The sequence below is a fragment of the Amblyomma americanum genome, chromosome 1 (genome assembly GCF_052857255.1).
Source record: "Amblyomma americanum isolate KBUSLIRL-KWMA chromosome 1, ASM5285725v1, whole genome shotgun sequence".
NCBI classification, from domain to species: Eukaryota; Metazoa; Arthropoda; class Arachnida; order Ixodida; family Ixodidae; genus Amblyomma; species Amblyomma americanum.
Window position 1 is genome coordinate 64,341,890 of NC_135497.1, and position 22,321 is coordinate 64,364,210.

The following is a 22,321-nucleotide window of genomic DNA, read 5'->3' on the forward strand; positions in this document are numbered from 1 at the left end:
ATGTCTGAGACGCTGTGGAATATGGCTTCGTATTCGCAGCTGCTGGGCAACATGTTTATCAAGTCCCAGCGTGTGCTGCTCAATGTTGGCCGTAACCTACGCAGGCAGCATTCCACGGTCCCGCGCGGTTCGGCTGTCGCTCGCTCGTCGATGGGGTACACACAGTTCAGCTCGACAATATCTTCGCAGCCGGTGTCTACGTACAGGATTCTGGCCAGTGCATGTAAGCCGTTCGAATTTCTGTGCACGTCTCTTATCTGCGCGCGAAGACCCTCTTCCATTCTGCCGTCCTGGCACACCAGGCAAAACATTCCAACAAAGACTTTGTGTAAGTGGCGTCTCCCGTCGCCAACGCAGAACTTCTCGTAGGGGTATTCAGGCAAGCCAGGCGGGTTGTAACGAAGGAAGACTTTGGCTGGTCCATCGTAGTAAGTCACACGAACTGGGACGCGAACTTTAAAAGGCACATCACGCGGCCGTGGTATTGAATGCGTCGGAACCACTGCAGTCTCAACATAGTTCGCCGGAGCCATCGTGGATTTTCCGTAGACGCCTTATGCCACAGCTGTGATCCCGCACAGCAAGTGAGATCACGGCACGGCACGACTAGAGTGAAAAGTGAGACAAAAGAAGGGTAATTTCCGCTAGGATCGCTGCGAACGTTAGCCTTTTTAAAAAGCAATGCCTCCTGAAGCAACGTTTTTAAACGTTGTCTTGAACATGCCTGAAGCGTCAGGGGTTTTTCCATAGAGCTACTACTACCGGTTTTTCTGCCCGCCGTAGAGCGCCGCTGTCAGATGACCCTAATTAGTGTTCCAGTATATGCAACGGAGTCGGTCCAGGTCGACCAGTGGAACTCGAATTCGTCGTCCTAATTAGTGTTCCTGTATATGCAACGGAGTTGCTCCAAACGACCAGCGGAATTCGCGCGGTCGGTCCAGGTCGACCAGTGGAACTCGAATTCGTCGTCGCGGAGCAAGAAAAGCTGCTCCGGCACGACCAGTGGAAATCACCATTAATAAACAGTTTTCATCTGGGGGCACATTAAAGAACCCCAGGTCATTCAAATTAATCTCTTACCCTCCACTACGGCCGCCTCTCTCTTCCATTAATCTGGTCTCATGGTTTCACCTGAAACCATCAGGATATATTTGGTTTGCTGACAAATGAAATGGTCATGGTTTCGTGCTGGGTTCTACTGGTCCCAGTAAGAATCCAGTTTTCTTTAATGTTTGTGGTCTCACTAGAGGACCAACTGGTTGTGCTGGGATCCGCTGGTTCCAGCCAAGCAGTTTTTGCAGTTTAACTGGAACCTTTTTCTAATGTTTGTATAGCATATACAAATATATGTAGGGAGCATATTGAAGCGCCCATATTAGTTTCAACGTGGGTGTGTAATGGCATATTCAAATCCAAGATCCGCAGTAGGGCCTTGAATCCATGGAGGAGCACAATATACATCTAGGCCAGCAAGAATACGGGATTTGGACTTAAAACAACTGATTGAAGCACACTTTTTTGCTTGAGGAGCAAAAATCTCAGATTGGAAAATGCCACAAGTTCCACACGCTATCACTGTTGTACTTAGACTGCTCTTGTGCTTGCAGAGTGGGGTTTAAAGCTCCATATTTGCACTACAGGCATATTTATAACCCTGCAGGTGACTGACATTTTAGCATAAGTTGTATGTGCTTACCTTAATTTTTCGTGCATGCCTAATCTTCAGAAACTTACTTTTTAACACTTTTTGCAACTTTCTAAAAAAAAATTACGAAACAAAGGTCTTTATAAGAATGGTTTATCCAAAGAAACATTTCAGTGATAACAGGGCAGCTGCTGGTCCCAGGAGCTATTCGTCCCAGCAGCTACAGGAAATGGGCCAATGAAACATTTGAACTGGGACCATTAAGAATCCCATTTCAATATTTGCACTGCAGCACAAACATTGCACAGAACAAGGGCGTCTTATGCACCACGCTTCCATCGAAATGTGGCTGCTACTGCTGGGATCGAACCTGCATCCACTTCAGTTCCAAGAGTGGTGTATGCAAAGTCGGCCATAGCTTGAAGTATGTACTGCAAACAAATCAATTTCATATTGACGCAGAGAATAATTATCATTAGTGAATGTAATTACTTGAGCAACTTATGCTGAACCACCGAAAGCGGACAGTGTTCTTTCTTCACCCCGCCCCCTTTTCATGTGCCCTTGTCACAAGTCTGCAGTGCAGCAGATTCTGCCTATTACTGGATAACAAGATGTGCACATTGAATAAACTATGTACTGATAATCTTATAATCTAGGTCAAGCAGACTAGCACCTATGTGTTCAGAATATTGTATCTGTAAGAGAAAGTAGTTGCTCTTCTCAGGCCCTGAATGACACACTATAATTTTATGCAACAAGCAAAGCTGCAACAGTTGTTGCTCCATCATCAATGTCAATCGCATAATGTGGCAGCTCACTTGAAATATTTTATAACCAACACACAAACTATGGTTTAGAACAACCGCATTTATTCTGCTGATGAGACAAGCACATAATTATACCCCTAAGCCAAAACACCATTGAATGTGTAGACGATAAAAAGCAATCTGTATCAATGCAATTCATTCTTGATAAGTCTTGTATTAGGCATTAGGCACTATGTGTAATTGGCCAGAAAAAATCTGTACATTTGCATTTTCTTGAAAAAGTTCACAATTGTTCACAAGTTATAATTTAAAATGCACCAAAAATAAAAGCAGTTTAATGGCATAAAGCAGTTAATAATAATAATTGGTTTTTGGGGAAAGAAAATGGGACAGTATCTGTCTCATATATCCTTGGACACCTGAACTGTGCCGTAAGAGAAGGAATAAAGGAGGGAGTGAAAGAAGAAAGGAAGAGAGAGGTGCCATAGTGGGGGGGGCTCCGGAATCATTTCGAACACCTGGGGATCTTTAACGTGCACTGACATCGCACAGCACATGGGCACCTTAGTGTTTTGCCTCCATAAAAACGCAGCCGCCGCGGTCGGGTTCGAACCCGGGAACTCGGGATCAGTAGCCGAGCGCCCTAACCACTGAGCCACCACGGCGGATGCATAAAGCAGTTTGATTGCATCAATCAAAAAGCCGATGGCAAATCCAACACAATGGCGGACAACACACTGCACTCTAGCCACTGGCACATCTGCCTGCAGCAACAGAAGTCCCAACCCAAAGATCTCAACAGTGTTTTATGAGATGTCACAATCCCATGCCAAACAGCGAATGGCAAAATTAAAAATATAACAGGGGACGAAATTTTTTGGAAGTATTTACAGTTCACATGGAGGAATATACAGATGAGTAAACAGAATCAAAGATGACATGTCACAGAAAAATGAAGATACGATTCACTCCAGCAAGTGGCTGACGATGATCCAAGATGGTGCACTGGTCAAGCCCCTTGTCACAGGTGTCACCTGTTGAGCCTGCTGTGCACACATCACACAAATGAAATAAGAAGCATATCCACTGCAACAAGGTGGCTGGTGACCCAGGAAGGTGGCTGGTGACCCTCTGCCACAGGCATCACTTATCCTGCCTGCTACGTGCACTGCGTTCACATCCGCGTCCACCAGCAGGTTCTGGTTCCCACGAAGCACAGATTGCTGAAAAATGGAACATTTGTTTATGTGGGCTGCAACAATACAACTTTTCAGCCCTAACTCTGCAAGGATTGTGAACAGCAAAACTTTAAACCATTAGCATCTTTGACTATACACTGTGCACATGCATGAAAGCACCCTGCACCAGCACTAGTGTGGAAGTGCACTGCTGAAAAAGCAAAAAATAAGCATTTGCAAACCCACATTTCACTTCTGCCACCTTCGCACGCTTTTGATTATGAAAGCAAATACAAAGGAGATCCTTATGAAGTCTGGACCAGAGAATAAGCAGACAAAGCAATGCCAAAGTTTGTGCACATAGGTTACCTGTTCACAATATACTGCCTCAGAAATTGTGTTGAACACCAATTAATTCAGCAAACGCAACCTAACATTATGTTACTCAAACTCGGTGTACAGTTTTGACATAAATATGAAAGCCAAGGTGTGTGTGCAAGTGGATATGTTATTAAGGTGCATTCATGCAGAACATTTTGAGCTCTAAAGCACAGAGAGAATATAAAACTCCCAATACAAAGCGAGCCAGGATCAATAGACTACCTTTCATGGATGTCAAATGTGGAAATTTCAACAAAAAGATGGCTTTACTATGAGACAGAAAATAGCACAAACATCAAGCACCTGCGGCCTTGTGAATATGGAAACTCGCTGTCTAGATGACAGACACAATGAACACGCACAAAGCCAATTGAGGCCCATGTATTTTAGTCACAATAACATGGGCAGCGATGAGAACAATAGCTCGGCTCCCTTGGCCAGACAATCCCATTCTTGTATTTTTAGCACAAAACACCAGAGAAAAGCAGTGCAAAATTTCGAATGCCTCAAGACTTGCAGTTTCATGCTTTACATTGCCAAGGTGCCCAGTTGACAAGCCTTTCCACTGCCTGTAAAGAATGCTGCTTGAGTTGCTTCTGCTACTCTGAAAACCACACTTAGCCCATCTGGGGGCAGATAGTATGCTGAAGTGGTTCATAAGAAGTGAACAGCAGTAGTAGAACAGACTCCATGGCAAATCTTATAGCTAGGGCAAGGAATTTTCTGTGTTTATTTGCGAGTAAAATTGGCCAATCTTTTTCGATGTTTGTTTATTTTTGGGAAGTCGATGTTTTTCAGCTAGCTGTATGGTGCAAATATTAAAAGCGGCAATTATTGCAAAAAAAGTTCTCAAAGTTTAAAAAAAGGGGTGATCAAAGCAAAGAGATCAATTTTTTTAGTCACTGGTACACAAGCGTGTAGTAGTAAGATTATTGACCTTGTTGATTAGATTGTGATAGCATGCTTGTCTAGGCAACACCCCACTTGGAAAATACTTGTTCAACGCTATTTTTAGATGTTAAAAGACCCTCGGGACAATAGGAGCTTGTCACATGCATGCAGCTTACAAAACAATGAAGCGACGTCAACTACGACAGCAATGACACATATGGCGACAAGTTTGGACTTCCAGCTGAAGCTCCTTCTGGCTACATTCACACACACTATGAGTCTATAGGTCTGTTCATAACGTGCAAATTCCTCTGCAACTCTGCTTTCCACAAAGGTGAATAATTTTGATATAGATCTAGAGTAACCTGTGAACTTCAAGACAATCTGGGTGTTCCAACCAAGCAACTTGTCTCAGTACCTTCTAAAATGCATCCCAAAAAAATCTGCAAGGTACATTTTTAGATTCTCATCTACCATCTTAATTTAATTAGGCTGTCCATGCTTCAGTAGCCATTTGCTGGTGCCTGATTCCACTCCTTTAGCAAGGCTACAAGTTTCAAACCAAGATGCATCTTGTATACAAGGTTCCTCTCCGACTGAAGAGTCTTGGATAACAGAGTAACGAGGCAGATGTCTCTCTCTGAAAGGCCATTCTAAGAAGTTTTAGTGGATATTCTAGAATTTAGAGCTTAAACAAGTACTTTGAGCTTTAGGCTCGTTTCTCTGAGGACACCAGTACTCTTGAGAAAAGGCAAAATTGGGCACTAATACACTTCATAACATCAGTAAGAGCGTAATAGAAACCCACCGTGGGGGTTCACTGTAAAGAAGCCCTTTAGTTCAAAATCTAATAAGTGACAGCAAGCGGTGATCTTAACGCTGAAGTTTCTGAGAGCTTTTCACGACAGCTGTGATCCAGTGCTCTCTAACAAAATGGCTAATCCTTACCCTATGAGCTCAGCCGAACCCAAGCCTTCTTCACTGAAGATTTTAAAAAATGGTGCCATGCATCGGCCAGTAAAATTCGCTACTAATGACAAAAGCTTCCCAAGAATCGAGTCGGCTATCTGCACTTAAGTGCTCGGCCATGCCCACTGAAATTTTTTGGAGGAGGACACAAAGCCTTGCGGCAATGCTCTCTTCGATGTGTGTTTTTAAAACACTGGCGGTATTGCTCCAAGTACCTCTTCAGCATTTCTGTGCTTTGATGAGAAAAGAAGTAGGAGAGTTTCTTCGTGATAACAGTCGTTGCCTGGCCTCAACATGAACAGGAACCGGTGTTTTTGGTTTTAACCGATTTCATATTTTTTGTACTGCCGGTTGTTTATTAGTGTTTTTCAATTAAAACTGGAAAGTACAAGGCCTACTTACAGCCACTGCACTGCTTTTTTATTTATTTTTAGGGCAATAGCTAATGGGATAATGCTCTTTTAAATGCCAAGTTTTTGTCTAATTTTCACTCCATTACATAACACTATGCAGAGAGGCAGGCCTTAGTCAGTTTTTTTCCTTTGAATAAATGTTTTTGTTTCTTTTCCTTCACAATTTTTTATTAGAGACGACTTATTTTATGAACAGTTCCTTTCCGGTAAGGAACTGTGTTCACGTTAAGAAGGCATGACTGTACTGCCAAGGGAAAGAATATCGTAGTTCCGGCTGTCCCGTCAGGATACAAGGCAACACCTATGTAAATTCTTTTGCTCACTGAGTTCTGCGACTAAGAATAAAATTGAAATATGTCACAGAAACATAACATTTCTGCACTTTGGAATAAGAGCTAGGACACAGCAGGGATACCAATTACAGTATGAAAATTCTGAAAACTACATCGCATACACCGCCTAAACAAAAAAGAATTGCCTGCGAAAAAACTTCTGCTTAGGCACCAATGAACAACCTTAGACTACATTTGAAACAAGAAATGCTCCAACTAAGTCAGTAATGCAATAACCAGTAATTAGAGCTCTGTATCAGACAAGTTCAGGGACTATTTTCTCGAGTTTATACGTTTTGAGAAATTTGGAGATTATCAAAACTGCTATTCTGTGATACACAATTTTAAGTTTTATGCTCTTAATTCAGTTCCAAATTCAAATAACTGTCTTTCTGGATAACTTAGTGGCAAAAGCATTACATGGCTTTTCACAACTTTTAATACGTCAAGTTTAATTTCCAACGTCTACACAACTGCATCATGCTTTTGTCTGCACAAGGCAGGGAACAACAAGAACACCCATTCCATGTTTGCAATGGATGCAAGAAAAGTTAACAGAAGCAGTATGCAACATGAAAGGATAGGCCAGTCTAAAACACGCACATGCCAGAATGGCATTGGTTCTGCAGCTTCCTTCAAACTGCAGGCAATATATTGCAACAAATCTGCCCCAAGATGGGGAACATCAACATTTGCTTGCACTAAGTTAGCAAATAATGGCTCATAAAGTGCTAACCACATGAGGCTTTGCATAATGGCCTAGTGGCCGTTGAATGACTGTCACTCAGGTTCTGGGTTTGCAGAAAATTTCGCTTATTACCTGGAAGCCGATCGCAGGAGTAGCCAACAGCAGAAAGCTTTGCAGGTATGTAACTTCCAATCTAGCTATTTTGCCAATGAAATCTGTTTTTCTAGTGCAATTTCAATGAAAAAGCCGCCAACGCTCACTGCATCTAAGCCAAACATTGAAATAATTAGTGAAAGCTTAGTAGGAATAAGTAACTGTGGAGTTAATTACTACGGAAAGGCATGGGGAAAAAAAAGCCTCACTTCTTGCAAGTCTCCGCACCGCAAAATGTAAATTGGCACCACTGCGCTGGGTCCCTTAAAAATGCAGTGTATTACCAGAAAAATTTCCACCAGTGCTTTTACCATGCTTTATGCTGTTTAGTCTTAAAAACAGGGTACTAGCAGTTACACATTCCTGGTGATGTGAAGTGACTGAACAGTGAGGCAGCACAACAGAGCAACACTGAAAATGTGAATCTCATATTCATATTTTCAAAAATCTGAATCTCATATTCATGAAGATTTTCAGGAGCAGAAGCACAGCTATAGAGCCAACACATTTCTTTGCAAAGCATTGTGAGATAATTAGCATTAAGGCCTCTTCTCTATAAAATGAAAGGATTTGCAAATAGCACGTTATAGCTTGAAAAGGTACCATAGACAAACTGTGCAATAACAAATGCTAGCTCATCCAAACTATTGCTGTAACCAATTACTTTCAATTATCAGGCAATGACCTACAAATTTTAAGCACAATTTACAAGAGCAAGGTAAAAAGGCTTCCCCATATACTCTCAGCAAACACAACAGACACACATTTTGTACATACACAAATGCGCAAGAAAATATTTTTAACTATGTAAGCTTCTTTTCAGCGATGCCTCTGGAAATCATAAGCAGTGCAAGACAATAAGGGTCTCACCCTGTCCAATATTTATAAGCACCGCTGTTAGTGGGTAACTTAATCACTGAAATTTTCCCACCTCAGTCAACATTAGAGAAAAGGCCAGAAAAGGACAAGGACACTTAAGCTCTGCCTTAAGCGATAGCCTTAATGGGTCAATGGGGACACTGGTCTTTGTAACAAAAAATTTGTTAATGAAGTCAACAATTATGAAAACTTCAGGGAACACGTATTTTTCTGTGGCAAAATTTTATGCACCCCAATTCCTTGAGGACTTGTGTAGTATGTTCTAAATGTTTTGGTGAGAAGCTTTTAAGAAATTTTGCTGCATGAAACTAGCCAAAATGTTTGCCATTGGTTTCTCTTCACATCAAGGAATGCAATAAGGGTACAATTATCATCCTGCCAACAACAGAAGTTGAGTTATGTGGTTTTGAAGCTGTCACCTCAGAAATGGTACACAGACTTGTTTCCCCATTTCTGAAGTGGGAACTTCAAAATACCCTAACTCCACTTCCTCAATAGGCAGGATGATTATTTTACCCTTAAAGAGCAACTGAGGAGGTTTTAGAATTCGATATTAACACAACAGACACACATTTTGTACATACACAAATGCGCAAGAAAATATTTTTTACTATGTAAGCTCCTTTTCAGCGATGCCTCTGGAAATCATAAGCAGTGCAAGACAATAAGGGTCTCACCCTGTCCAATATTTATAAGCACCGCTGTTAGTGGGTAACTTAATCACTGAAATTTTCCCACCTCAGTCAACATTAGAGAAAAGGCCAGAAAAGGACAAGGACACTTAAGCTCTGCCTTAAGCGATAGCCTTAATGGGTCAATGGGGACACTGGTCTTTGTAACAAAAAATTTGTTAATGAAGTCAACAATTATGAAAACTTCAGGGAACACGTATTTTTCTGTGGCAAAATTTTATGCACCCCAATTCCTTGAGGACTTGTGTAGTATGTTCTAAATGTTTTGGTGAGAAGCTTTTAAGAAATTTTGCTGCATGAAACTAGCCAAAATGTTTGCCATTGGTTTCTCTTCACATCAGGAATGCAATAAGGGTACAATTATCATCCTGCCAACAACAGAAGTTGAGTTATGTGGTTTTGAAGCTGTCACCTCAGAAATGGTACACAGACTTGTTTCCCCATTTCTGAAGTGGGAACTTCAAAATACCCTAACTCCACTTCCTCAATAGGCAGGATGATTATTTTACCCTCAAAGAGCAACTGAGGAGGTTTTAGAATTCGATATTAAATGAGCTGAATGTGTGAAGCATGCAGGTAAAGCATGCGAAATCTTTTTGCGCTAGCATTTGAAATTGTGATGTAATCGCTGACTAAAAGGGTGTCAGCATTCTGGCTTCTCTGCAGTACACGGCAGTACACGAGACCCGTCTGGTTTGATATGCCTTCGGTTACCACGGTCAGTGAACGCGGCACCAAAGAAGTAAAACTTCTGTTGACAGGAAGTGAGCACTCGCGCTTTACTGTCATGCTTGCGTGCATGGCAGATGGCAGAAAGTTGCCTCATTTAGTCATTTTCAAAAGGAAAACCATGCCGAAGGAAGCCTTCCCTTCAGGTGTTGTGCGCGTGAATGAGAAAGGGTACATGGACGAGGCTATGATGATTGGTTGGATTCGCGTGGTGTGGAATCGTCGGCCCGGTGTACTGCTGCGTCATCGGAGCATGCTGGTTTTGGATGCTTTTCGCGGCCACCTGACCGAATCAGTAAAGCGCGCGCTCACGGAAGCTAGGACCGACCTCGTCGTCATTCACCAGGAATGACGTCTACCCTTCAGCCACTCGACGTGGTACTCAACAAGCTCTTTAAGGACAGAGTGCGACAGGAGTACAATGAGTGGATGCCCGGCGACAATCCGAAGACGCCGCTGGGCCGCCTGCAAAGGCCTCCGCTTGCGACCGTCTGCAGCTGGGTGTTGTCGGCCTGGCGTTCTTTGCCAGATGCCATGGTGCAAAAGGCTTTCAAGAAGTGCTGCATAAGCAACACGCTGGATGGAACTGAGGACGACGCACTGTGGGAGGCGGTGAGCGACAAGGAATCGTCTTCCGACGACACTGATGAAAGTTCGGAGTGAAGTCGCAGCTCCGGTGGTCCAGGGACGCAGCCGAAGTTGCAAATAAATGCGTTTCGGCAATATTTGCTTCTTCTCTATTTTCTTCACTTCAAGATAAGGGGGTCGACCTATATTCCCACTCGACCTATATACGGTTTATACGGTACTTGCTGTTGGGCTAGTTGGTTCATCATAAAGTTGAATGGAGCAAGGGAACGAACACAGAAAGACACAGAGGCGCGCGCTCTTTCAGTCTCTGTGTCTTCCTGTGTTCGTTCCCTTGCGCCATTCAACTTTATGGCATCTATGGCCAAAGAGTGCCATAGCACCAGGTATTTTCAACTACTCAAGGTGGGGTCAACGACCCATTTTCCAAGCATTTCACCCCTTACTATCCGAGCACCAGGCCAGGGAAAAGCTTGTACCCACTGTATCACTAGAGGGTACCTGGCGGCACTGGGGATCGAACCCCGCACCTCCCACATGCAAGGCGGAGGATGCTCAACCACTTGGCCACCGCTGCGGTACACCTTGCATAACATATTACATAAGTACTCAAGCAAGGTTTACAAGAAATGAAATGGCATATTTAGAATCAGCACACAAAAATACACGTCTCCTGATTATTTCTTAATTGTGACTTCTTTAATAATTTTTTTTTTTCTAAGACCACAGTCTCCCCTTAATGCCCATATATGTGGAACTGGTCATTCTCAACTTTATATTCACAGAGCTGTGGGAGTTCTCATACCACTCCTGGCGCAGTAGTGCCGCAGTTAAGCGATGTGCCACTGCCCTGCATGGCAGGTGCTGCCACCCATGGGGCTTGTGTGACTCTCTTCCCGAGCAACCTCTTGCGACCAATCATTAGGTTAATTGCACCATGGTGATTAGTTTGCTCACAATCCAGTGGGCAGGTTGCAACAACACCACAAGGTCACGTGACGTAGGTGGCCCACCTATATTGCTTCTCCGGGGATTTTTCCGCTCACACTGCCGACACCGATGCCGGATTTTCTGCACAACGGGAGCCTTAACGCTACTGCGTTAAAACTACACCTTGAGATCTGGATGTCATTAAGCACTGCTCCCAAGTGCCAGAATTTTTAATGCTGTCCAGCTTGTGCTGTGCACAACATAAAGCTTTCAAAAGAAGCGACGATGTTTAAAGAAGCTCATGCATACAGCCATGCTCACTACCAGCTACAAACCCGACAGCCACCAAAACAGAAAAAATCTTGACACAAGGGAGACAAGCCCTCCACCCATCAGCTCAAGAAAGAAAGTCTAACCTGCACCGTGCTTTTCGACATGCTGAAGAGCTTTCAATAATCGCAATGTCTCGTCCACAGATCTGTACAAGTTCACATCATTGACTGTGACCTGACGAACCATGCCCTTGGGGTCAATAATAAAAGATGCCCTGCGAATAAAAAATACACAAGAACAGAATTTTTTATGAGATATCAAAACACATCAATGCAGAAGTTCCGTGCACGAGTGGAGGCCCACAATGAGCTTTTCGGTAGGCTTACTATATCACAGGGAAAGCCATGTATTCAACAGCACCACAAATAAAGAACCTGTAATGTAGGTGCACTCTACAGCAAGGCATGGTCTCACGTATCAACAGCTTCATCACAGCAGTTACTGGTATTCTCCTGCAAGGCCAGGGGGGCTGGATGTCCATTTCACACCAAGAAGGCCAGCATCTGACTCCCATTACCACAGCAGGTTCTCTATATCAGGAGTCTCAGCAAACCAGCCTCATGGCTACATTTAAACGGGGTGCTGTGAATGGCCACTAAAGATTAGCAAAAGAAAAATGTTACATGTATAACAGCAGACTCACCTCAATGCAATACCAATATCTTCAAGCAAGACATTGTAGTCCTTTGAGATCTTTTTGGTGAAGTCAGACAACAAGGTGACGTTGACCTTCCCAAGGCCTCCAAGCTGAAAAATACCAAGCCTTCATTTCACAACACAAAAAATGTTTCCACTTCAAATGCCGTCCTGCGATGCCCCACCTTAGCAAGAGTCAGGGACCCGCAGAATGAAGCCAAGTTGGCTCATAACCCATGATTCCACACTCTTTTTTTTTTCTTTCTCCAAAGGATATCAACAAGGCCCAAATATTGCCCAGGTTTTGATGCACACACTTTTTTCTGGAGTTTCTTCCTCCTGTACCTGGGGAAATTGTGCAGAGAAATTACCAGCTAAATGAAGTTGCACTGGAGTTCAGAGTTCATATTTCATGCCCATGCTCAGATTGTCACCTTCCTGGTGTCAAAGTTAGTCGCTTCTAACAAGTCTGTCAATAAGATCCCTCACTGAAATGGTGACTAGCAAGGTCTCATTAACATGTTTTACAGTTCTCCAGACTGATCCTACACGAAGCTAGCATGCTTCTGGGATCCACAGTGCCAGTCCTGGAAGCTCTGAACGAATTCTCATCTCTTAGGGTGTTGTTCAGCTCCCTTGCCACATAACAATGAATGTCAGACATGCCTTGAAAACTATCTTTGGGGGACATTTCACTAAAAGGAAGGCGGCTGAGGGAGGGCAGATAAGGTCACTATCAGGGAAAGGGAGACAAAGTTGTAACAGCTGTTTCCTTGGTGGCCTTGAACCTGCTTTAGGTTTATGGTTTATGGGGGTTTAACGTCCCAAAGTGACTCAGGCAATCAGGGACGCCATAGTGAACAGCTCCAAAAATATTGACCACCTGGGGTTCTTTAACATGCACTGACATCGCACAGTACACGGGCCTGTTGGGCTGGGCATTATTATCACAAAGAAGGGTCCTTGCGAGGTGCACACTTGTCACACCTGCTGCAATAAATATAGCAGAACTTGGATGCAGCCAGTTACGTTTAGTGCGGTTGATTGAACTCTATGCGAAGTGCCAAAATATGCAATGAGTATTCCACCATTTCCATGGCCAACTTGTTGCAGCAAACACTTCTTGGAAGCCCCATTACCTGCCATTTCATCCCTTGGCACTTCGTTCTAGAGTCATACTTCAGACACTTACTCCCGACTGCACGCTGACTGGCCAACTCCGTGCTATTTTCTCTTGGAACAAATGAAGCTAGGCATCAAAAGCTTGAATTTTCCAGTGTTTCCAATAGTGATAAGAGAGCTGAAAACCACCTCAGAAGCATACTATACCAAGCATTTCTGGAACTATAGTACATTCACTTCAATTACGGTCATTCCCAAAAATATAAAAAGTTTCCCCTCAGCCCATTTTTCAGCGAACCACTACCTGAGGTCATATCTAGCTCTTTATGCACTTATTATCTTTGTCTCCAAATAATTACCTTTTCACTCCAACTGAGATCTTACTATCTTTTTGTACCCCCATCAGAGCTTTGCCAAGATCCATAGCCATGCCATTTCGTACAAACAACATGATAACCAAAAAAAAGAAAAAGAAATTAATTCACATGAAATGTAAGCTCACTAGTAAGGTTTCTGAAAAAAATCACAGAAGATTGTGTGACCGCTAGTTTAACAGTCACAAATTTTTTCATTTCTACTGCACTTTATTTCACACACTGCCAAATTCAAATGTGCCATTTGACAAGCAGCCAACCATTTCAGCCCCAGAAAAGCCAAGGTGCTTCTTCGATAAATAAATTTTTCTCCACATGAGAAATAAAGACTGCAAAAGAAATGAATATCATAAAACTCAAAGAAAACTTCCAGTGCAAGTGCATTGGCCACCAAAGTACACCAGTACAGAGTACAGTAAAACTTCCTTGATACGCTCCCAGTTTATGCACAATTTCACAGTTCATATGCTCAAAATCACGGGCAATAAAAATGTCCCATACAGTTACACCATTTTTTTATCAGTTAATACTTTCCCGGATAACATGATTTCCCGGCTGTACGGTTAAAATTTCAACAAATTTGGGTTGTATAATACATTTAGTGATGAAAGGCAGATGTGCAAACACACAAGTGGGTCAAATACGGGGGCACGTGACATGAAGTGATGAAATACAGCGGCAGTCACCTGCCATGGTGGCTTCTCTGCAGTGCCTAGGTGCAAAGAAGCAAAGCACTAAAAAGCACTCCAGTATGTAAACAGATAAATAAAAATAAACTTAGGGATCCGGAGGCTTCCTTTTTCAGTGCATTTATATTAGGCAGGAAAACGAGGTTTTTGTCAAATGTTATCCCTAGAAATTTGTGCTCATTTCCGACGGGTAAGGTGTATGAATGGGTCGGCTTGTATTACTACGCCATTTCCTTTCCTCAGAAATTTTTTCGCTTCATCTGTCGTCATTCTTTTCTCTCCGAGTCTTTGTAACCTATTTGGCCCATTTTCTTGCACAAAGAAGTGCTGTACACAGGTAGTAGTCACAAGTTTTAATACATATAACACAACATCTCACGGATGGGCTCGAAGCCAGCTAAGTCTTACTATCAGAGTGCAAAACGTTTTGAAATCATGTTTGCTTTATTTGTAATATGTGATGGCAGGCTCTTCCAATATATCCATGTGGTACATAAACGACCTTCCATGATTAGCATCATGTTAGGCATTTTACTTTGTTATCATGCCCGCAGCACCAGAAGATTGCGAGGGGTGCTGAAATCAATCTAAGTATGGAATGACAGTAGAATTTGTGAAATAACGTAGGGCTAGCAAACTGCTACCAACGTGACAGTGACTCTAGCTCGAAACAACTTTCTAATTTGCTTTATTTACTATTCATACAGTCTTGCTTGATGTTTACTACACTTCAAATGCTTACCACTTCAATTCATAAGTGCACGTCATGCCGACACATACGGTAGGAAACAACAATGGAGTATACCACTCGAGCTTCACTTACCATTGATGTGCTATTTCTTGGCAGGATCAGGTGTAAAAACAAGTGAGGAGGTGACTGCTTTTATCTCGAGGCAAACCAGTCTGCTCCATCTGATCTGTAGCATTCCTGCCCAACGAAAACACCAAAAGGCATCACAAGAGCAGCAAGCAACACAGTAGCACAAGGCATACAGCAGTTTTGCTCCTGGCAGCAGATGTAAAGCCAGCCTACCAAGAGCCCTCTCACCGATTCCAATATGATAATCGGAGTCCGACTCCACGCATGCATGCAGCAGGCATGTATGGCTAGAGTTAGTACTGGCTGCTGGTATGCATAGGAGACGCTTCAGTGATATCTTTGTGTTACAGTGCCACATGCATTTCTAGGCCATGCAAAGTGGTGCTCCATCAAAATGTATTCATAAGGTGATGTCTACAATGTTAGTGCAGTTGACACCATACCAACCACTACAGAGAAGTGTTAGGTTGTCAAAGGAAGCATATGGACTGCCAGAGAAGTGGAATAAACAGGGTAAGCTTATTGTGTAAGTGAAGCACCTGAGGCCAGTGAGCTATAAAGAAATTGGTTTTGAGGAAGGGAAAGAAGCATTAACCGTCTCACTTCTCCATGGACACCTCAACCACGCTGTGAGGGAAGGGATGAAGGAGGGAGTGAAAGAAAAGGGGGTGTAAAGACAGAAGGTGCCACAGTGGAGGGCTCTGGAAAAATTTCGACCACTTGGGGATCTCTCTTTCGCGTGTGCTGTGCTGACATCGCACAGCACATGGGTGCCTTTTGCGTTTCCCCTCCACCAAACCCAGCTAATAACCTTAGCCGTGCTCTGAAAGCATCATGCACCAGTATTGTTGCAGCCAGCACTTCATCACTGAACCATATCACAGGAGAAAATGTGACAGAAAGTAAAACAAAATAAAGAGCCGTTGCAGAGCTTGCTCTGGTAGCTACACAGTGTTACACAGTGGCTCGAGCCCAACTTGTGGACCAGGATCCTTTAAACTGTGGTAGTCCAATGGAAGTGATCCTTTACAGACATGGCAACTATGTGCTTGGACCACTTTTTGCGTGTCCTGAGGCCGTATTTTGTGAAAATCCATCCCATTGCTATTTCATTTGGTCCTTTGCCATTCGTTGCTGCTCCCATTGCCGCAGGGCATTAGAGCACGTGTTACTGGTTCTGACAGAAACATGCTCACAATGCCACCTGCTTGCATTAACACATCTCAAGCCCGTGTCGCACTGGCTGGCGGGCACAGATACCAGAGAACGACATCTTTGACATGCCTGAAGAGCTTTATCACCACTAATGCCCTCTCAGGAAAGAGCTTCTGAGACAAATTGGCAGAGCGTGGTCTATGTGACTCGGCCGGACTGGATGTGGCAGCAAGATGCTGGCTAGTGGCGGTGCTGTGACCACATTGGCTATGTCTGGGATTTAGGCATTCACTTTCCTACCTGCTGTTCCTTTTGCAACATTGACAACATGGCTGAGTGGAATGGATTATTTATTACAGAATACAGCCCCTGGAAGCTTTGTCCCCAATAGTACCCAGTGCCACTAAAAGCACTATTCTTTTTTTTTGTATCATCTAATCTCAATTTCTGCAAACTTTGAGTGGTGCAGATGACGAAGAGATAGGAGAGCACCTGGAAAGGAGCAGACCATTAGCTTCAAACATCAAGCCTGGCATAATGTTGCACATCCATTTATCATAAAACTTAACTCTTTTGTACAACTCTTGCCACAAATTTTACGTTATGACCCACTTAACCTTGCTTGTTTCTCCAGCTTTGCCTCAAAGTGCTGAGCCAGTGCTGAATGCACTCACATTTTCCAGCGAGTTTTCTATAAAGGCAAAGCACATTATCAAAGAGAATGAAAGTTTTCTTCAGCTTCAATCCCATGTATAGATTTTGCAAACGTTTTTGTGCAGTCAGCAAGACTTTCATTCCTTGTACTATACCTTTCATTAAATGAGAAGTCATTTTTCTCCACATGTAACTCACAGAAAAAAAAATTTATTATTCACTGAATGCATAGTGCAAGTTACTGCTGTAAAAAAACCACAAATCTCACACTTATTACTAAATTTTGGGACAGAGTCATTAGGTTTATCAAGGGTAAATGCATATAACAGATATAACAATGCATGCAATGTCAAACATAAAAGATATTACACACCTAAGAAGGCCCCTTAAGGGCTTTTGTAAAGATGGAGTGCACACTAACTTTGGTACACAGTCATCAAGTTCTGTCAAAGTTAAATTCACCTAACTAAAAATACAATTAAACTCAACCAAAAGCAAAAGACCATCCACACCTAAGAAAATGCCACACTTGTTTGCATAAACATCAAAAACAAAACATCATGCACACCTAAAAAGGCACCCTACGAGTTTTTGTAAAGATGGAGTGCATACGGCATTCTTCTTTGGTCGAGCGTCTCTTGCAAGCTGTCATACAGTCAGTTACATTAAAGAGCTTATCATCCTGGAGAAAGTATAACCTGACATGCAGAAGTCCGTCTAAAATTCGGACAATTTCAACAAGGAGGTCCTTGCAAGTAACGCAGTTCAGAAATACCTCGCGCATTTCCGCGTCCCATCCTGTCTTGTCACCGGGGCAACTGAATCCATCTCCCACAATGCAAGCCGGATGTGCCTGCAATGGCAAGTATGTGAAGCGCACATCGAGGGCCTTCACCTCCTCCTCTGGTACCCACTCATAAAACCCGAAGTCCACAAAGAATACCTGGAGAACATCACTGTGGCCAACTGACACAACTTGTCCTCTGTACCAACGCGCGTCGCGATTGCTCCTCGCAGCCACAAGCTCTCCTTCAGCCTTGGTGAACAATCTGTGTTCACTGAATTTCCTGAGATTGCACTCACGTTGCAAGTCTTCCATGAGGCCTTCCAAAGACAGCTTCGACCTGGAAGCCATGTCTTCGACAATCAGCTGCTCAATCGGACTTTGCCCATAAGGGAATACTAGGAAGAAGAAACTTGGGCTCTTGCATGCAGACACCTGTCCAAACACCCAGCTTTCCAAAACAGGTGGCTGCATTATACTTGAAAGGCTCAGAACTGGCTCACTTACGTGCAGTAGCGCTGAATTCGCTTCTTCAGCAACATGGCTGTAAACGCAATATTGTCCGTTCTTACAGGTGCCCTGTGCGCTGAAAAATTTGCAGATGCGGTGACCATCTTTGACAGTAAACTTCGAGGTTGCCACACCTGGGTCATCGGTGTTCACACCGTAGCTATTAAGCACATCGTTGCGGTCATCCTGCATAGGATCAAACTGCATGTCTCCAAAATTTGTACCTTGTCCGGGTATCGCCTTTCTTTCAATCGGCATCCTTGCATAGCCATCTCTGATCATGCACTCAGCCACATTGCCATGAGTCTCGCTAAACAATTTTACCAGGTGGACTTTGTCATCAAATTCGTCACCACAGCTCTGTGTCCCCAAAACTTCCACTGTAAGCTTGGTGTCACCCTGAGTGAGTGCTTCAAAACTCGTGACAGCTGCCTCTGTCCACTCTGACCATGGTGCAATACCAGTAAGATGGAACCTCAGTGCAAGAGGGTTTATGGAACGAAGCCTTCTGTCTAGCCTGAACAGGCATGAAGAACTCACTACTTTCCTATTGCCATAGTCTATTAAAAATATGAAACATCTATCACCGTCCAGAACCTCTTCAACTCTTACCCTGGCTCCCATCGCATGTGGAAAATCACGACAGATCAAGTATGAGCCTTTTTTAACTTCACGTTCAGGGCATGCGCTCTCGCTGCATGAAGAGCTTATAATGCTGCACACTTCCAAAAGGTCCTTCGACCTGGAAGTCAGCTGTCCATACCAGTGATCAGGTGTGCAAATATATGTGACCTTAATCTCCCAGGAATATCCCGTTGGTTCTTCCGCCGCCGCTAATTCATAGCAAGATGCCGACCCCTCGCTGGGAGTGTCAGCGCGGTCTGAAAGAGTCGATGGTGATGTTTCAGGCGTCTTGGTGGAGCCTTCTTCACATGAGGGCGATGCAAGCCTGCTTGTAGCTTGGGCCGGGTTTCCGTCCATAGCTGGGATGTCATAAAGGTAACTCGGGAACTGGGCATAGTCATTATAGACAAGATTCTCGCCAACATTTGGTCTAACCAGTTCCATTCTCGTTGTGGAGTATACAACGAACAGATCAACCTCATAGACGCCCGTGTCTGAGACGCTGTGGAATATGGCTTCGTATTCGCAGCCGTCGGGCAACATGTTCCAGTCCAAGCGCGTGCTGCGCAATGTTGGCCGTAACCTACGCAGGCAGCATTCCACTGTCCCGCGCGGTTCGGCTGTCGCTCGCGCGTCGATGGGGTACAGACAGTCCAGCTCGACAAAATCCTCGTAGCCGGTGTCTACGTACAGGATTCTGGCCAGTGCTTGTAAGCCGTTCGAATTTCTGTGCACGCTTCTTATCTGCGCGCGAAGACCCTCTTCCATTCTGCCGTCCTGGCACACCAGGCACAACATTCCAACAAAGACTTCGTGTAAGTGGCGTCTCCCGTCGCCAACGCAGAACTTCTCGTAGGGGTATTCAGGCAAGCCAGGCGGATTGTAACGTAGGAAGACTTTGGCTGGTCCATAGTAGTAAGTCACACGAACTGGGACGCAAACTTTAAAAGGCACATCACGCGGCCGTGGTATTGAATGCGTCGCAACCACTGCGGTCTCAACACACTTCGCCGGAGCCATCGTGGATTTTCCGTAGACGCCTTATGCCACAGCTATGATCCCGCACAGCAAGAGAGAGACCGCGGCACGACACGACTAAGCCATAAACAAGGAAAAATTAATGGAGACTGCCGAACACCCCGTCCAAAAGCGCTCGGAGCTGTATGAACTCTGAGCCCCGCGGCACCGTGAAGCTGTCCACCGCCTCCAGCGTCTCGAACATGTCTCGGACTATTTCGAACACAGAGGACAAAGGCAGAGCCGGGAAGCGCGCGTTTCCGTTCGATGATGATGATGATGATACTGGCTATCCCTTTGTATCGGGAGATCAACGGCACTAAAAACCGGATCAAGGTAACAAAAATAAAAATTAAAGAATAAAAACACCTAACACACGCTCATGGCACGTTTTGGTCCCCTGAGCCTTCATGGAGCGTGACCGTGTCGTGTGCGCCACCAATGTTCCAAACGTTCGCTTCGTTCGCTCATCCAGCTTCCATTGCGGTGGCTCGTCGGGTCGGCGAAAACCGAGTGCCATCGCTAGTGCCCCGAGGCTGTTGGATCTAAATTCCCTAGATACGCTTTTTTTAGAAAAGCACATGAAGGGACTTTAATTTGATCCGCTGATCGCGTCAGGTGGCATGGGACCTACTGAGGAATTGTCCTGTGCATCCGAAACCGACGGGTGTAGGCCTGCACATTCCAACACGATGTGCTCGATGGTTTTATCAGCGCCTCCGCAGAGTTCACACGTCGTGCTCATACCCTCCGTGTACTTTGCTCGAAGACATCGGGTGCGTAGCACACCGCTCCTAGCTTCGCACAACAGTCCACTGCCCCTAGTGTTGTCATATAGGGGCTCTTTTTCAACCTTCGATTTCCGTTGTTGGTAAACGGCCAGGGCTGGCTTCTCGCGGGCTGTCTGCTGCCAACGACGCTGCTCCTCGCATCGCACTTGTTCTCGGATCTTCTGCCGTCCGTTGGGTTGGAAACTTGAAGTAAGGGGGGGGGGGGGTACCACTCTGTATTTATCCGCCAGACTCTTGGTGCGACGGGCCCACTTGGTGTTGACACACCTCAGGTGGACATACTTGAACACTTCCCGCGCCCAGCGACCGTCCTGCATTTCGCTAAGACGGCGCTCGTAGCTCAGTTTGGCTACGGCTTCCCGTGCCTCAAAGGAGGACCACCCCAGATCACCTTGTACCGCCTCGTTCGGCACACTGCCGTGAGCTCCCATGGCCATTCGTCCCACCTCTCTGCCGCGTCTCCAAACCTTGGCGAGTCACGGAGGATAAACAGATGACTGCGTTGCCGAAGGTAAGGCCTGGCACCGCCACCGCCTTCCATAGCGATCGGGTGACTTCAAAACGTTTGAAAGCCCATAAGGCGCGTGAGCTCAGGAAAGCCCGTCGTCTGATGGCCTTCGTCCGGAGTTGCTTCTCGAAATCCTGTACATAGTTGCGGCCCGCCGAGTTTTCTATTCCCAGGTATCGGTAGGACGGCAACCAAAGGACACTGTTGTTCTGAAGATGCAGGGGTAGGGTCTCTTGTCCACTGTCCTCGGACGCCTCCGGCGGGAACCTGACTGCTGCAGACTTTGTGGCGTTCAAACGGAGCCCGAGGCCATCGCCCTCAGATGAGCATATGTCTAGGAGGCTCTGGAGATCTCCCGTGTTGTCCGCAAGCAGTACTATATCGTCTGCGTACAGGAGGGCTGGTAGCCTGTGAGTACGAGTGGCGCCATCCTCCATGTAGGTGAGGCTGAACCCAACTCCGCTCTCCAAAAGGCGCTGCTCCATCCCCGAGATAAACAACATGAACAGGATCGGCGAAATAGGGCAGTCCTGACGCAATCCCCTAGACATGCTGATTGGCCTGGTGATTGAGGCCCCCCAGTGAATCACAGCCTGGGTTTCAGTGTATAAAGCCTTCACCAAGTGTAGTAGCGGTTCTTGGATAGCCTGTGCCTCCAGGACCTCCCACAGTTGATTGTGCTCCACTGAGTCGTATGCCTGGGCTATATCCAGAAAGCCCAGTACCAGCTCTCGCTTCTCTTTGGTGGCGATCTCAATTGAAGATGTCACAACGAAAAGGTTGTCTTCCAGTCGGCAATAGGGTCGAAAGCCATTTTGCAGTTCGCCCAGAATTTGAGCACCTTCCGCCCATCTCTGTATGCGAGCTTGCAGAATGTGGCAAAACAAGCGATACAAAGCAGATGTTACCGCAGTGGGTCTATAGCTTTTCAAGAGGGCCTTGTCTCCTCCTCTCTTTAGTACCAGCCGTATCCTTGAGCACCGCCACCCTGGTGGAGCAGTGCCTGTGGTCATTACATCGTTCAAGGCGTCCCTGAGCTGTTCCCGTGTTCTTTTTTCCATCTTTT

The 22,321-nt window shown here is 44.9% G+C and overlaps 2 protein-coding genes across 11 annotated transcripts in view; one reads left to right on the plus strand and one right to left on the minus strand.

The window, feature by feature from the left end:
- Nucleotides 1–22,321, plus strand: part of LOC144112913 (uncharacterized) — a 194,258-nt gene that overhangs the window by 154,442 nt on the left and 17,495 nt on the right. The gene's annotated exons all lie outside the window — the stretch shown is intronic.
- On the minus strand, nucleotides 1,785–20,436 carry LOC144112899 (thioredoxin-dependent peroxide reductase, mitochondrial-like). Of its 8 annotated transcripts, none has more exons than XR_013310531.1 (6): nucleotides 17,965–20,436; nucleotides 17,797–17,874; nucleotides 15,216–15,320; nucleotides 12,215–12,318; nucleotides 11,655–11,785; nucleotides 1,785–3,638 (listed from the first exon to the last, which is right to left on the minus strand). XR_013310531.1 is itself a non-coding variant. In XM_077645721.1 (6 exons), exons 3-6 carry the CDS (start codon nucleotides 15,216–15,218, stop codon nucleotides 3,559–3,561), a joined length of 318 nt encoding a protein of 105 aa, XP_077501847.1. In that variant the 5' UTR covers nucleotides 15,219–15,320; nucleotides 17,797–17,874; nucleotides 18,313–20,402; the 3' UTR covers nucleotides 1,785–3,558. The 8 variants fall into 8 exon arrangements, 5 of the variants coding, with proteins under 5 accessions (XP_077501847.1, XP_077501848.1, XP_077501846.1 ...); XR_013310532.1 differs by having other exon boundaries at nucleotides 18,313–20,434; XM_077645721.1 differs by having other exon boundaries at nucleotides 18,313–20,402.